Source organism: Leptonotus elevatus, chromosome 3 (assembly GCF_054856555.1).
Source record: "Leptonotus elevatus isolate MCC_2025b chromosome 3, RoL_Lele_1.0, whole genome shotgun sequence".
NCBI lineage: Eukaryota > Metazoa > Chordata > Actinopteri > Syngnathiformes > Syngnathidae > Leptonotus > Leptonotus elevatus.
Genome location: NC_141241.1, coordinates 13198608 through 13214313, shown reverse-complemented (window position 1 = coordinate 13214313; position 15706 = coordinate 13198608). Strand labels below are relative to the sequence as shown.

Below are 15706 nucleotides of genomic sequence, written 5' to 3'. Positions count from 1 at the left end.
CGCTGTACTTGTCAAGGGAAAACATGCATGTCAAGGTGATTATATTGTTTTTATTTTGTCTCATAGTGATAACCTTGAGGCAATTTGCAGGGTGTGTTTTTTGGATACCACTGAGGTATGATTATGAAGTTGTTTGTATGATGATTATACATTACAAACACATTTTTTTCTGCAGTGAAAACTGCTATGATTTTTATTAATTTTTTTACATTACATTGGTATTTGTTCCGTTATGTCAAGGCGCAAATGTACTAAGTGACCAATCAGATTTTTGTGAAGTCATCACCGCTGCAACTCACAGCCACTGTGGGGCATATTTGCGCGGTATCTGAGGTTTGCAATAACATGCGTTTCTTTCTTTGGAATTAAATTTTTCTGTTGAAATCAGTCTCAGGTTAGATAACAGTACATGTAATGCTTACTTTTTGTGAACGCAGTCGGTAAGCACAAATACAAATGGACAATTCGCTTCTTTTCTGATGCTATTTGCTATTGTTGACCCACACAGCTAAACTGCATAACAGCAACAAAAAGCTTTATCGTTATTGCAAAAATGACACGGTCTGCTGGCGTCAAGCAGTATGGTAGCACAGTCTTACCAAAGTCAGGTTGCAACGTGGGCAACTGCAGGACACTGGGTCACAGTTTCAACTCTTAACCACCTCATAATAGTAAACCATGGGAATACTTAGTCCCGTGTACAAGCATAGATTGGTATACCAGAAACATTAACGCTACCAAATAGTATCTTTGGTATGGTTAAATCTGGTTTGTTTGATTTCAAAATGTACCTTTTCACACATATTTTTAAACGTTGACATTTTGAATTCAGAACTCCCAATTGGTCTATAGCCAACCTCAACTTCTATTTCTCTGACAGTGATGTTGTCATAATAAACTGCAAGTCAGACACAGTACACACAAATCAATGACATTGATAACTAGGGGTGACTTTAATATTTTCTTGCCAAACACTTCCATAAATTACGTTACGCAATTTTAAAAACAATATTTGATAACATTCTTGAGTTTACTTATATAATAGAAATGTGTCGAACAGGTTGACAAGAAAATACTACGAGAACTTAACGCAATTTTGTTTTCGTTTTTTTTTAATATGTTGTATATGCCCCACTAGTCTTAACACGACATTCTGATTGATATTGTGTTTGTGGAATAAGAATTAAACAAATAAATTCTTCACTATTCATCCATTTCAGGTAGCCATTACAGTATTTTGGCCAATACCGCCCTCTGCTGTCGACCGAAATTAACGTCACAACTGCCTTTATTTGCATACAAAACAAGAGCTTTATTTTGTGACTTCTCGAAATGTTGTCTTATTATCTAATGATTGACTGGTTGGGGAGAAACTACACTTTAATACATTGTTAGGTGTGTGAAGGTCCACATGATTCTTACCTAAGAGTTGTACGTTAAAAACATTTTTATTAGGTAGGAGAATGTAAAAAAACCCCAACCTCCAATATGTTCAGATCACGTGATGTCCTACATGATGGTTCATTTCGTCTTTTTCCTCTTACTGTCTTTATCGTCCTTACTGTGACTTTTAAAATCCAGTGCGTTATGATTGGCGTACTCCTTCCTCTGTCCACGACTAGCCCACTCCCTCTGCAGCTGCTTCAGCATCTCGGACGTCAAGAGTCCATCTTGCACCAGGCGATTCGTGAGCGAGGTGTCCGCGGCCTCTCCCCAGTGCCTGGGAGTGCTCGGAATCTTACGGATTCCTGACGAATGGCTATTGGTGGCGTCGGTTTGGACGCCCTTGTTCTGCATCTGGAGCGGGCCGGTGATGGCCGGCTTTGTGGCTCGGATGAGGCGTGTGATATTGCGGACGCCTTCTTGGATGATGGTGTCCAATTCCCGTTGAATTTCTCGGACAGAGGCCGTATCGGGAAACATGTCCATGAAACGGTAACTAGATGAGAAGCAACGTGGAGGACAAGCGTGATGAAGAAAATATGATAACAGTATTATCATAATGTTAATAAAATAATTATGTAGTTCCTCAAAACTACCTTAACCAGAGGTAAAGATCCAGCACGTCGTGAACAGCCTCCAGGTGAACCAGGTCTTTTATGTTTTTGGGCGGGGCCAGTGGCCAGTTGACATGGCGGCAGACCCAGTCAAAGGTCAAGGGTTCGTCTCGGCTGAACTGACGGGCAAACTGAAGTAGAAACAGGAAGTAGAATCAGAGCAGCGAGTGCGCAATTCAGAAACAAATATGTGACCTTGGATGAGAAGTTTGGAAATGATCTTGGACTTTTTTTTTTCCTCCTCCACAAAAACCTGGTATTAGAACAGGGGTGTGTAGAGTTTTTTTCAAGGACCAAAGGACGCTTGACAATGGCTCAATGGGGGATTAAAATGGACGTGTGCTTGTGTGTGTGTGTGTTTTTGTTACATAGTAGGGCCAACATTTCGGGATTTCACAGAGTTGTGGGGCCCACCCGTCCATGTGGGGCCCTTTTGCCGGGCCCCACAAGTTGAGACCTCTTTTTGAGGGTCAAGACTTGGTTTTAGAGTTTAAGTTTGAATTGGGTTATGGTTGAGTTTAGGGTAAGGAATAGGCAATCATTTGTGATGGTTGGGGTGAGGGGAAGGGGCAAGGAAATGCATTATGTCATTGAGATGTCCCCACAAAGGTAGTAAAATAAACATGCGTGTGTGTGTGTAATGATAATTCTGAATCAGATTTGGTGGACAAATAGCATCACAGATTTTGATTTTACAAGTCGAATTCCTAGTATTGCCCTATTCAGCTTCCAACCAGAATAAAACGTTGGCAAATCGACATGAACCAGAAATCCGTTGCCCGTGCTAACCTTTAAGAAAGACGTGCATACAAAAGGCTGCTTTTTGTTGATGGGAGACGTGCAGAAGACGTAGCGTGATCTCAGGTTGAGCGGGATGTGCTGAATCATGTCAGCCAGAAACTTAAAGTCATGAATGTTGCAAACAAAATACAGGCCGCCCACCTGGGAGAGGCTGACAAAAATGTCCTGTTAAAAAAATAATACATATATCAATAAATACATCATACTCAATTTGGCCTTTTTTGTTCTATTAGCTCACGCTGTGCTTAGAACTCACAATGAGATTCGAGAGAGTCGCTTCAGGTAGATGATAAGCAAACATCTCAATCTGCTCTGCAGTGGGATGGAGACCTGCGGCCTGAGAAGAAACAGAGATTCTTATTGTGACTTTATTGTGGAGACTAAAAAAAAAGAAAAAAAGACTGATCATATCTCTAGAGGGCATAAGACAAGTGAGGCATGACCACCTCAATGGGCTCCACTGTGTGACTGAGTATATCCTTCAGGATTGGAAGATCATCTCTGTGCATGGTGGTAGCCTCACCCTCTTTGAACATGGAGGAGAATCTGGAGGAGACGGCGATGCAGGAAATGTACCGGTCGGTATAATCGGACAGACGGGAAAATAATAATAAAATATGAGACTGACCTTCCAGCTCGTCCAGCGATTTGGAGAGCCTGTGACGTGCTGATGGTCTCCATCTGCTTCTCTCCTTTTTCGTTGACGTTCGGCTTCACCAGACTGTTAAAGATGATGCGTTTTATGCTCCTGGAGGGAAGAAGACAATCGAGCCTTTGAGAACGACAGTAGGCTAACTCAGATGAATACAGGTTTAAATCAAGGTTTAGATCGAATTTTGACTTTATTGCACTCACTCTTTCCTGATTCCTTTCCAAGATGGGTAATGACATGTTGATCGATTTGATAGATGTTGATGAACAATCACAATTTTTTTTGTAAAAACAAACATCCAACAGAAGTCGCTACAATTTAAAATGTCTTCAGGGTCACTGTGACAAGTTCGACAATCAAAATGGCTTCATGAAAATGTGCCCTTTACGAAGATAATAGCCTTTTTTGATTGACACAGTCATTTTTAATGTGCGTAACTTATGTGAATGTAGTTTAGAATCAAATAGAATTGCACTGCATTATAATGCTGATCTCAGTTAGCTACATGAAAAGCATCTAAATATGGCACATAGTATACAGTTCTATGTCCCAAGTTATTCGGCTAATTCGGTGAAAAAAAAAAAAGGTTTTTGCGTTACTTACATTTTATTTTATTTTTTACCATTTTCGATCAACCTTCTTACCAATTATTGGATGGTTTAAAAAAAATACATAACAGTTGAACCAATTTTAGGAAGAAAAAAAAAAGCTAAATGAATGCAATTTGCCTGATAAACATTGTTAACGTCAATGAATACCTCCAGTCTCAATCTAAAATGATCTTTACGGTAAATATTTCGATACAGATCTTATATTATGTGTCAATCTATTATGCAGTGCCCAATGTATGTGTGTGTGTGTGTGTGTGTGTGTGTGTGTGTGTGTGTATGCTGGCACTTACAAATTAAGACCCATCCCAATCGCATCAGTTGCTACCAATATTTTGCAAGGGTCATCGGGATCATTGAACTTCTTGGCTTGAGAGAGTTTGGTGCCTGAAAAATGGGGTTCATCTTTAGTTATACTTTTTTTTTTTTTTTACTCATTCACTGCCATTGACGTCAAAAATGAATTTGAACTATTTCTATTTGTTTAACATTTTTTCCACTTTTGTTAACAAGAGTATTAAAACCTAGAGAAAAAAAATATTGTACATTTAGAAAATATATAAAATTTGTGATTAATCATGAGTTAACTAGTGAAGTCATGCGATTAATTACAATTATACAATTTAATCGCCTGACGCTCCTAATTTTTAATAATCTTTTATTTTCTTTAAAACATTTTTTTTATTTTTTTTAAAGATTATTGAAAAATTAGGGGCATCAGGCGATAAAATATATATTAGTTTTTTTTAAAGAAAAAAGAAAATTACAAAATTAGGGGTGTCAGGCGCAATTTCTTTTTTTAAGAAAATATTTTTAAAAATAAAAAATATTTAAAAATTAGGGGCGTCATGCGATTTTTTTTTTATTGTAATTAATCGCATGACTTAACTAGATTATTTGAAAAAAAGAGAAGATTAAAAAAGAAAAGAGAAAATTATTAAAAATTAGGGGCGTCAGGCGATTAAATTGTTTAATTGTAATTAATTGCATGACTTCACTCGTTAACTCACGATTAATCACAAATTTTAAATCTGTTCTAAATGTACAATAAAAAAAAATCTAGGTTTTCATTCTCTTGTTAACAAAAGTGGAAAAAATGTTAAACTAACAGAAATAGTTAAATTAATTTATGGCAGTGAATGAGTTCATAACTTTTCACGAAAACCCTTTCTCTTTGTCTGACATAGGCAAGCTCACCTGGAGGTAAGCTTCCATAAATGACAGCACATTCCATCCCTCTGGCTTCAATCTGCCTGCTTACGGAGTAGATGTCGTTTTTACTGAAACACACGATGCAGTCGCCTGCTCTCAGGTTGTCAAGAGACTCTACAGCATTATTCAGGATGGAGAATGGAGTTAGACGCTGGTAGGCGTGGACCTGAACAGAGGAAGCGATACGTGATGAGATAGACCTGCTCTGTCCAATGTGTTTTAACAACTCCCATTATAACGTAGTGCAGCTTTACACAGTAAACTGCAACCACAATAATTAACATATTGTTAATACTTCAAAAGTGAGCATTATTTTTTACTTTATTTTGATACAGCTCTTTTATTGGCTCTTGTGATCATTTAAAGATATCCAGTGAATGTATACAGTACACGCCACACGCCACAGATAGAGTTTACTGTGACTCACCTCCACCTCCTCTCCAGTGGTGTACATCAGCTCTCTGATCAAATTGATGGCTGCAGGTTCCCCACACACATGAATCTCCTCTGCACAGAGACCTGTTTCCACACACACACACACATACATCACCTGTTTGAATAAAAGTGGGATTCATGGGGTAAACAATTATTAATTGATGTCTGTGTGTGTGTGTGTTTATATGTGCGTGGTTGAAGCATAGTGGCGTTTGGTGTTTTTGTGCGAGACAAACCCAGCAGTGCTCTGGTCCAGGCCCAGCCTCGTGAAGGATCTCGGATCATTTGGATTTCATCGATCACAGCCACTTCATCTACAAAACAAATACAAGTGTCTTGAAAGAAGACAAATTCTGACCATGTGGCTAAACTAACAATTGATGTGATCAGCAGAAATGTATTCATTAAGAAATAAAAATCCAATTTTGGAAGGAAATTATTATCATGAAGACCAGCAATTGTATTTATTTTAAATGAGCACAGAAGTAGTCTCAAGTCTCACATGGTATTTTGACGCTGCACATCTCGATAGTGCAGGCCACATGAGCAGACGCTCGACCGTCCGTGTCCATAAACGTCCTCTCCTCGCCAGTCACCAGGTCACATGGCACACCCTGAGAATAGACAATTCGCACATATAGAAAGCACACTCTTAATACATGAATTGGAGAGACAGGAAGTTACATACGGCCTGGTTGGTCTTCTCAGAGATTTCGTGGGCGAGAAGTTTGAGGGGTCCACAATAGACCCCTGACTTTGCAGCCAGGTAGCGTTGGATGGCGTGGTAGGTTTTGCCGCTGTTGGTGGGGCCGGCGTGGAAGATCACCTTCCTCTGGATAGTACGGGCCTCAGGGTACCTACAGAGCACACACATACAGAATAAGAATATGAATCATTTTCCCCTTCACATTTTGTATGGTATGTGTTTACCAGTTGGCAGGAACTCTGAGGTCAGAGATCTTCCTCAGGTCGTCCATACAGTCAAGCATGGGAAAGATCTGCTTAGCGTGTCGCATAAAGTATGGGTAGATGTCATCTATGTGACCTTGACGTCAAAAGAAACACAAAAAGATTGCTGTAGGATTTTTTTTCTTCTTCATTTATTCCATCCATTTTCTCGATTTGCATATTTTAGGACAAACCTGCTCCACAGCAAATGTCGCTGAGAATGATGTGCAGATCAGCGGGTAGTGATGTGACCTCGAGGATGTATTTCCTGAAGTTGATAAAGGCCTGGTGGAAGAGTCGTGCTGCATGAACACAGAAACACAGATCACAGAGTGAATAAAGCATGCACACTTTGACAACAGTGGTGGTATGCAGTCTTTCAATTTCACTGTAGATATGCATTATTTGAAAATGAAACTCTTACTGTATTACGAGCATAGCCAATACTAAGGAGAACAGATATAAAGACGACTCATTAGGCTAACAACTTAGGAAAAGTCAACTTTTTATTACAGATAAATGCCACAAAATAGCATTCTATTGAGTCGTCTTTGGGTCTCTTTATGGTAAGTTAGGAATATTATGGCAGTTGAAAAAAATGTTAAAGTTAAATTCAATGGTTTATTATTATTATTAGTAGTAGTAGTAGTAGTAGTAGTATTATTATCATAATTTCTCACCATCCAGTCCGTTATCTGCAGCCACTTTCTGAATCTCTTTCTTCTTGTAAAACCGGTTCACAATTTTCAAAAGTTCATCTAAAAAAAAGAACAGAGTGTACAAGTACATTTAAAAGTTTAATATTTGAGGCAACACGTTCGACAGCTAATACAATCCATAGTAAAGGTAGGCAAAGTAGGTACGGCTCACAAAGTGTTAATAATAATATTGTGACATTAAATTAAATACTTTTAATTTAGATCACCCCCCCCCCCCTAAATTTGTTTCATTCAAATTTATTTTGCAAATAATTGGTTTATAGAGCTATTGTAAATAATAGAGTTAATAAAATATGAAATTGTAAATGTAAAGATATCCCAATAAATAATTTGACATGTAAGGTACATTTAACATTTTAAGTAATGGGTAAATTTATTAATTAAAAATAAAATTTTCAAAGTATAGTAAAATAAACAATTTTGACTGGTTAATGTAAATGATATAATCAAATATTAGCATATACATACAGTATATTGTTTTTAGTTTAAATAACTGGAGATGTAAATACATTATGTCAAACCATTTTTAAAACATTTTATAAACCAGTGCTAAATTGTTTATTTTATTATGAATAAAAATGGTCAACTAACAGTTTATTAAATAATTGGTAATTTATTGTAAATAATATATATTTTTTAATTAAATAGTGAAAAACAAAACAAAAACATGCAACTGTTTAGAAAATAAAATACTTAATGTAGCTAGTGTAATAAAATAAATATGACTAAATAACGTACATTTATTAGTTATTTATTTGTTATTTTATTTTTAAATAATCAGTGCTGTAAATGAAAATTTTTGTACATTTGCTTTACAAAATCATTTTAAATAATTTAAAAATAGTTAAAGAAATGTAATGCATACTATTTTGTAAAATTATTGGTCTGTACAAATTATGAATAATAATAATAATAAATAAATGCATTTACCTTTTACTATTTGATTGATAATTAATTAATGCAATGATAAAATAAAAATATAAGAACGAATTATTATTTTATAGTAAAACAACCAATTTTACATACTCTACAAATGTCGGGGCTCATCTGTTGTCATTTTAAAACTCAAATGTGGTCCTTGAGCGGAAAACTTTGCCCACTGATGGTAGAGAAGAGCAGCATGACTTTTGTTCAAGTTGGGTTTACTCACTTTTGTCCAGATGCTGGGTCAACTCCGCTCCCACACTCCCTTCCGCAGACAGTTCAGTCTTCAGCGTGAGAGGGACAAAAAGAGATGTGTCCGGAGGTTTGGAGGATGAAGAAGAATTCCTGCTGCTAACCACAGCACACATCGGGTGCTCTCCATGCAACGAAGCAAATCCAGTAGACGCATGACAGCTACTTCTGGCCAGGCGAGCTGTGCGAGCGTTAACCTGGCGACGAAGCCGAGAAAACAAATACAAACACCGGTTCACCGACATCGTTTTCCCCTCCCCTCTCTAGTTTATTTTACAGAAATGGGATTCCGCAAAACACAGCGTTACCGAGACGCCATAGGTCCAAAATATGAAAACACACCGCTGACTTGACCAGAGGACGGTCAACAATCTTCCTGCTATGCGCCAACGTGGGATAGGACCAGTCTACGTGTAGATGTCCACAAAGATGCCTGTGTTAAAATGAGTGGCAAATAAAATAATACCCAAATATTTACATAAGAAAAATGTTTTTTAGACCTTGCCTTTGTGAAATATATGTATGAACGAAATGGCTGCGTATTGTACAGGTTAGAGTACAAATAGCTATTGTGATTTATAAAATGGCATATTTTGACACATCCCGTAAAGTAGTTCTTGCACATTGAATGAGGTTGGTACTCAGCCCAGCCAATCGGATTACTTTTACGGCTCGCCAAAAGAAGGCGGGACCATAAGGTTTTCGTAAACGTGTGGATGTTTATGTAAATAGTATGTCTAGCTGTATTACTCAATCCACCCTATAACTTATGTAGCTCGTGATTCCAAATAAAATTTTATCAAATGGGATTACTGAACCACAAATTCCATTTCTCTTTACCTAGAATAAATGACTCAATATATTGTCAATATAAATTTGCTTTTATTCGATTCATTTTTAGTATAAGGGTTTAATGTATATACTGTACATACACTGTTCTTGTTATGGTTTGTTGTGAAACGATACCATGCAAATAAGTGAGGACAGCATTTTTATTTTTTATTTTTTTTACCTTTGCAGGACAAACAGCCAACCTGATTGGACAGACAAAAAATATATATTGCATGTTTCCCAAATTTAGGGATAAAATTCATATTTAACTGTTGAGTGAAGTGACAAACTCAACAGCGGACACGAGTGCTTCCAAGTTAATGAAAGCCGTGGAGTCATGACTTTGCACATTAGACAACACACAATTCCATTAAAACACTATGTAATACAGTATATAAATGAAAATCGAGTTTTGCATTGCAGATAAAGTGGACATTTAAGCACCTTTGTGCAACACAGAGCGTATGGGCTAATTCCCCAATGCATGGGTTTGCTGACATCATATAACCGTTTAAATGTCTTCGCATCACAGTGAAATAGTGGTGGATTTACATAAACTGAGCACTTGCAACAGCAGACTTGAGCATAATTATTACATTGAATGGTATTAATTGAAAACCTTAGGCCCACACACAAAAACTGCCAAATATGTCTAACTGTGGAAACCGCATCAAATACCTTCAGAGCTTGAAATGTATTCATCTATAAAGAGTTGCTATCAGAAAGAACATTCAGGGGTACAATCTGAGAACTATTGTCCAACCTGGAAACATGACAGATAGGATTACAAACCAAATTTGTTTGTCAGTTCCAAACAAAGGTGACATCTCAACTGCAGCTTTTTTTTTTTTTTAACAAGATTTGCTTACGAGTGACGGTGTCTTCTTACAAGATGGTTCACCAAGAGTGCTTTAGTGTCATTGTGGTTGAAAGGTCACATATTGTAAGAAACTACAGCCCAACAGTGTATCATAGTTGTGGATGGTTCCACACTAGATGATGCAAGCGAATGAAATCCTGTTAGCAAAAAAAGGTGTGAGCAAATTGCCGTCTTCTTTGCCCTTGTCATGTCAGCGTGTCGTCGGGAATTCAGCAGTTCAAATAGGACAACTCGCTGAAGTGACGAAGATGTCGCTTTGTGTGTGTGTGTTCATGTAGAAAGTCCAAGCAGACAGTGGGACAACTGTCACACCTCTGGCTGCACAGCAGTGAGAGTCCGGTTGTGTGTGTGTGTGTGTGTGTGTGTGTGTGTGTGTGTGTGTGTGTGTGTGTGTGTTTTGGATTTCAGTTCATGGCTTTGTTCGCCCTCACATCTCGGGCTGCTCCGCATTAACAGGCTGAGTTTGGGAATCGGGAGACTCGTAGCGCTGGAGGAAGTTTCGTTTTCTTATCTTCTCTGGAGCTTTCCTCCATAAAACAATCTCCTGAGGACATGGGCAAGCAAATACGTAGTCGTGAGTGGGACGACCCGAGTGACAGATTGAAAAGCTGTGTGTACATGATTTACCTGCTGCTTAAAGTATCTTCTATCTTCTTCGTCAACTAATACCAAATTCAGGAAGTAACGTACAGAGAACTTCTTGTTGACGTCTCTCATGGTGGTTGTCAAGTCGTAGCCTGGTCAAAAATATGTAATTATACATAGCAAAGACTTGTAGACTGTAGAAAGCGAATAGACAGACATCTGTCATGTGGTTGCTGTGTAAAAGTTAGTTCCTAATAACCTATTTCACAGGACTCAATGTCGAAGTCTGTTTTCCAGGATCTGTTTAATAAGTTAGCTCATCAGCCACTACAGCTGTACACGACATGCTCATATTACTCATTTTATTTTACTTGGCTTATGTTTAACTCATTCACTGCCATTGACGTCAATTTTTTTTTTTAACGTTTTCTATTAGTTTAACATTGTTCCCACTTTTGTTAACAAGAGGATGAAAACCTAGAATGTCAGTGAATAAAAATTAATAGTAAGTTAACTAGTGAAGTCCTGCGATTAATTACGATGAAAAATTATCGCCTGACGGCCCTAATTTTTAATAATCGTTTCTTTAAAAAAAAATAAAAAATATTACAAATTTAAAAAAATAATAATAATATATATATTTTTTTTTTTAAAGAAAATATTTTTAAAAATTAGGGGCATCAGGCAATTATTATTATTTTAATCGTAATTAATCGCATGACTTCACTAGTTAACTCACGATTAATCAAACATTTTATATCTGCTCTAAACGTATTTTTTTTTTATAGGTTTTCATACTCTTGTTAACAAAAGTGGAAAAAATGTTAAACTAATAGGAATAGTTCAAATGAATTTATGACGTCTATAGCCGTCAATGGCAGTGAATGAGTTAATACCAAGAGCTTTAGTCACAAAAAAGATCATCTGTTTGCCCGTTTCTTGCAGTATAAATAAATGCCTTGCATTTTAACTGTAAAAATCAACTAATTATTGATGATTATTATTATTTTTAAAAAATGTAAGTGAAGTTACCTGCTAGAAAGAGTCTGATTGGGATCGACTCTCCTTTAACCGGTGCTCCATCCATGATCTCGTACTTGGCAACCGTATCCGTCTCCGTGGTCGTACTGGGACCTGCAAGGGTAATAAACAAGAACATTGACAGAAGACAGCCAAATCGCACATGGAGGTCTTTAATGCCACTATATTGTTACGTTTTTCATAACAAAGAAACTGACACACAAACACAAAAAAGCGCTTCGGTGTTTTGAACATAAACGTTGAATGCTCACCAATGCCCGTTGTCTCCTTCTTGATGAGCTGCAGCTCCATGTGTTGAATCTTGATCCGGACCAGCAAGAAGTAAATCTTCCCAACAATGACATCCTTTAGATGGTACCTAGTCGTGAGACATGTGGACGGAAAGCTGTTTAAGCTTAAAAAAAAAAAAATCAACAGTGATAATGGTGTCGCTCATCTTACTTGGATTTATTGTATTCAAACTCTATGTGAAGGCAGTCTTCTATGCCGACCTCCATCTTGATCGAGTTGTTTATGTCCGGGTAGGTGGCCAGCTGGTGGACAATCAGCTCGTACTCCTTGACCAGGTCTGACAGTCGACGAACTATTGTCACCCTGAGAAAATACCTACGCGGACATGAAAGAGAAGCTTCATTTTTCCATTCTGCTTGTTTGATCACACGTCATTCAATATACAGCTCTGAAAAAAAATATTTCGGATGGTTCCATGCCTCAGCCTGACGTTCGCTCCAATGTACGACTCATAGGGCTTCTCCACTTGCATGAACTCAAAGTCGTAGCTTCTGTTCTGGGTGAGCTCTCCCGGCAACGCCAACTCTTTCACCAGATCCACAAACTCGTGGGTGTTGCTTTTGTCCGAGAACAGTTCTGACATCAAGAGGAAGAGATTGTAGTAAATTGTATTTAGCTACAAACCATGAGAGAGCTTTAGGGGTGTGAATTGCCTAGTACCTGGCGATTCGATTCGTATCACGATTTATTGGTCACGATTCGATACCGATTAATCCCGATATGAATCTATAAATTGATTATTGCGATTTTTTTCCCCAACTCAAATTTAGAAAATACTAATCAGTAAACTTGTACATGTACACTGTAAGATTTGTATGAAAATGTATTTATTTATCTGAAAATTCAGGCTTATAACTGAGCCACCGCATTTAACAAACAGGTTGCAGTCTGTTTCATGTTTGAACAGCACTGAAATAAAATATTAAGGCTTAATGTTCCATTAATATAACATTCTTCCATGCTTAACGTGTGAAACCTAACACTAAGTAAGACGTTTTGTTGAATATTCCCATAAAAAAAATTTATGTTTAAAAATCGATTTGGCCGCATATCAAATCGATTCAATAATTGCCCGCTGTAATATCGTGATATATTGCCGAATCGATTTTTTCTAACACCCCTCGAGAGCATTTCAAATTTTTATTATAATATATTGTGAGTATTTGTAGGTTAAATGTGTTAGGGTTGTTGATAATATAGTGTGTTCCTTTTAAGTTTTTATTGACTTTTAGATTGCCTGGCAAGGCCTGATCTAACGTATCTGATTTAAAGACCAACGTGTTTTGTCAAAATGCATTGAACTGAAGCGATATATTCATTCTGGTCACATGACTACAACACCCTACCATTTTTTATTCACAGCAGGGTGAGGAGCGATGGTAGGTAAAACGTGCATATCATGCTCACCGATCTGTCCGACAAACTCAATGCGGATGCCTTGGTGCTCCAGTCGTTTTCCACCCTGCTTTACATTTAGATTCACCTACAGGACAGAAGTTTTTTTTTTATGATGATTCTTTTCTGCTTGTGATCAAACTGTCAAAAAGCATAAATAAATACCCTTTGTACATATTCAATGTCTATAACCTGATATTTGCATTGACTTCCATCAACATATGAGCAAAATAAGACATTATATGGCATTTGCTGTGGATGGCATTTTGGTAGCGAGTTTGCATTCATTGCAATAATACAAGGAATATTTGTAGGAATTAAAACATTTAATTGGATGTAAAGACGTTTATCAATAGTCACGTGACAGATCAGGTTACCTTGCCAGACACAGATTCGCCATCATAGAACATATAATGTTTCTCCAGCTTTCCATCTTCTGTCTTGAGTTCAGCCGTCTTCCGGCTCTCTGCATCGTTGAGCAGCACATCAATCTCACACAACGGCCCAAACAAACCCCCCAGGAAACTCTGGAAGAACAGTATATAACATTAGCGGTGACACAATAAAGACAAAACAGAGTCGTGACTCAGCTGTTGGGGCGAGGTAATGTGAGCTCGAGGTTGGTTTATGCGAATATAGTTTCATACGCTTGTGTGGGCATAAAGATGCTAGACCAACAAACTGGCTTACGTCTACTCCTTTGCAAGTCATCGTGCGCTCAAGACAAATACTCTTCAACTAATTAAAAGCAAAAACATGCTCAGCAGCTGATAGGTGCGTACAGTCACACTTTTTTTCTGGCCATTACCACACACTAACAGTGAGTAGCAGCATCAGCCCTCCTACACACAAATAATGCAATGTGTCACCAGGATGTCGGGAGTCTACAATCACTGTCAGATTTGAGCGGGAGGGGGCGTGGTTATTCCAACAACTACACATACAAGTCCATCAAAGATTTTGCAGTGTTTAAAAAAAAACCTAAACAAACACACCAACGAAGTCAATGGTGACTGTTTTAGGATGCGCCTTAGCTCTCTTCGGTTGAATTAACACCTCGTCAAAATGCATCGGCATTTCCAATTGGAAAATAAATAACAGTGAACCATCTGTCATTGGTGACACTTGACAACTTCTTGACAGCGAACAGCGTCGTTACTAGTGGCATTAGCTTGCACGCGTGTACAATCCAACCCCTTTTAACTAGTTAACTAGCAGTAGTGAATTACTTCAAAGCAACAAACCACCACAGGCGGCCTCGCACTTTTGCTAACTCGACCAGCCTTGCTAGCTTTTCTGTCAGCTTTAAAAAGCAGTAACCGGTCACTTTCAAGTCACACCGGAAGATCTTATCCACGCTGCACTTTTATCGATAAAAGCCCCTGTTTTTTTGCAATTATATGGTAGGACAAGCACAAGCCCAGTGGTCGCATTTCCACTCACCATCTTGGCCCTCAAGTAGACACTTGAAGCTAACAGTCTAGCCTCGCTCAGTTTTAGAACCGTGCGCGTGCGCGTGAACCAGGCGTCGCGCTCACGAGAATGGTGGTCACGTGACGCGGGTCAGGTGGCTGTGGGCGTGGCAGGAAAGCTCACGTGATTGTAGACCAGAACCAAATCAAGATTCGTTATAATTTTCATTTCAGTAATTATTTTGCATTTACATCTCTGGTTATCGAGTTTTTTGAAAGCAGCAATTAAAGATGCGGTGGACTCGACGCTCATATGTGTTTTTAAAAAAAGTTTAATCTCTTTTCTTGTTTTTTTTAAAGTGATTTCTTCTGGACCAGGTTTAAAGGGGAAGTCAACCCAAAAATAATTATTTATATTATTTGCCCCCACTAATCTAAATACAGCATTCTGATTAATATCGTGTTTGTGGCTTAATTAATCAATTAAGCAGCAAACCCCACCTGTTTTTATCCATCACAGGCGGTGGCCATTTTCCCACTTGCTGTTGACCGAATATGACATCTCAGTGGGGTAGATGCCAATGACTCCCGACTTCCGAGTTTCACACGTCAGTGTCATTTCTGGCCACTGATGGCCGTGTTCCAACACTCGCACCCCCACCC

At 38.0% G+C, this 15706-nt stretch overlaps 2 protein-coding genes across 2 annotated transcripts; both read right to left on the bottom strand.

The window, feature by feature from the left end:
* Positions 1-456: 456 nt before the first annotated feature.
* Positions 457-8993, bottom strand: supv3l1 (SUV3-like helicase). Its single transcript, XM_086071495.1, has 16 exons — positions 8583-8993; positions 7394-7471; positions 6908-7015; positions 6696-6810; positions 6454-6622; positions 6268-6379; positions 6002-6079; positions 5758-5849; positions 5316-5496; positions 4412-4505; positions 3487-3606; positions 3305-3404; positions 3115-3195; positions 2847-3023; positions 2040-2188; positions 457-1939 (listed from the first exon to the last, which is right to left on the bottom strand). Exons 1-16 carry the CDS (start codon positions 8851-8853, stop codon positions 1522-1524), a joined length of 2343 nt encoding a protein of 780 aa, XP_085927621.1. The 5' UTR covers positions 8854-8993; the 3' UTR covers positions 457-1521.
* Positions 8994-9586: 593 nt separating this feature from the next.
* vps26a (VPS26, retromer complex component A) lies at positions 9587-15213 on the bottom strand. Its single transcript, XM_086072082.1, has 9 exons — positions 15075-15213; positions 14009-14158; positions 13644-13719; positions 12656-12812; positions 12387-12551; positions 12197-12303; positions 11937-12038; positions 10947-11056; positions 9587-10863 (listed from the first exon to the last, which is right to left on the bottom strand). The coding sequence occupies exons 1-9, from the start codon at positions 15075-15077 to the stop codon at positions 10747-10749; spliced, it is 987 nt and encodes a 328-aa protein (XP_085928208.1). The 5' UTR covers positions 15078-15213; the 3' UTR covers positions 9587-10746.
* Between the last annotated feature and the right edge of the window lie 493 nt (positions 15214-15706).

What these genes read in the sequence shown, in the direction of transcription:
- supv3l1 (XM_086071495.1), bottom strand. Translation starts at nt 8,853, where the DNA reads ATGTCGGTGAACCGGTGTTTGTATTTGTTTTCTCGGCTTCGTCGCCAG. An exon ending in TTATGGAAGCTTACCTCCAG is followed by an intron (nt 4,506 to 5,315) that starts GTGAGCTTGCCT and finishes CCCATTTTTCAG; the next exon opens with GCACCAAACTCTCTCAAGCC. An exon ending in ACACAGTGGAGCCCATTGAG is followed by an intron (nt 3,196 to 3,304) that starts GTGGTCATGCCT and finishes GTTTCTTCTCAG; the next exon opens with GCCGCAGGTCTCCATCCCAC.
- vps26a (XM_086072082.1), bottom strand. An exon ending in GCGAATCTGTGTCTGGCAAG is followed by an intron (nt 13,720 to 14,008) that starts GTAACCTGATCT and finishes TCTGTCCTGTAG; the next exon opens with GTGAATCTAAATGTAAAGCA. An exon ending in GGAGCGAACGTCAGGCTGAG is followed by an intron (nt 12,552 to 12,655) that starts GCATGGAACCAT and finishes ATGTCCGCGTAG; the next exon opens with GTATTTTCTCAGGGTGACAA.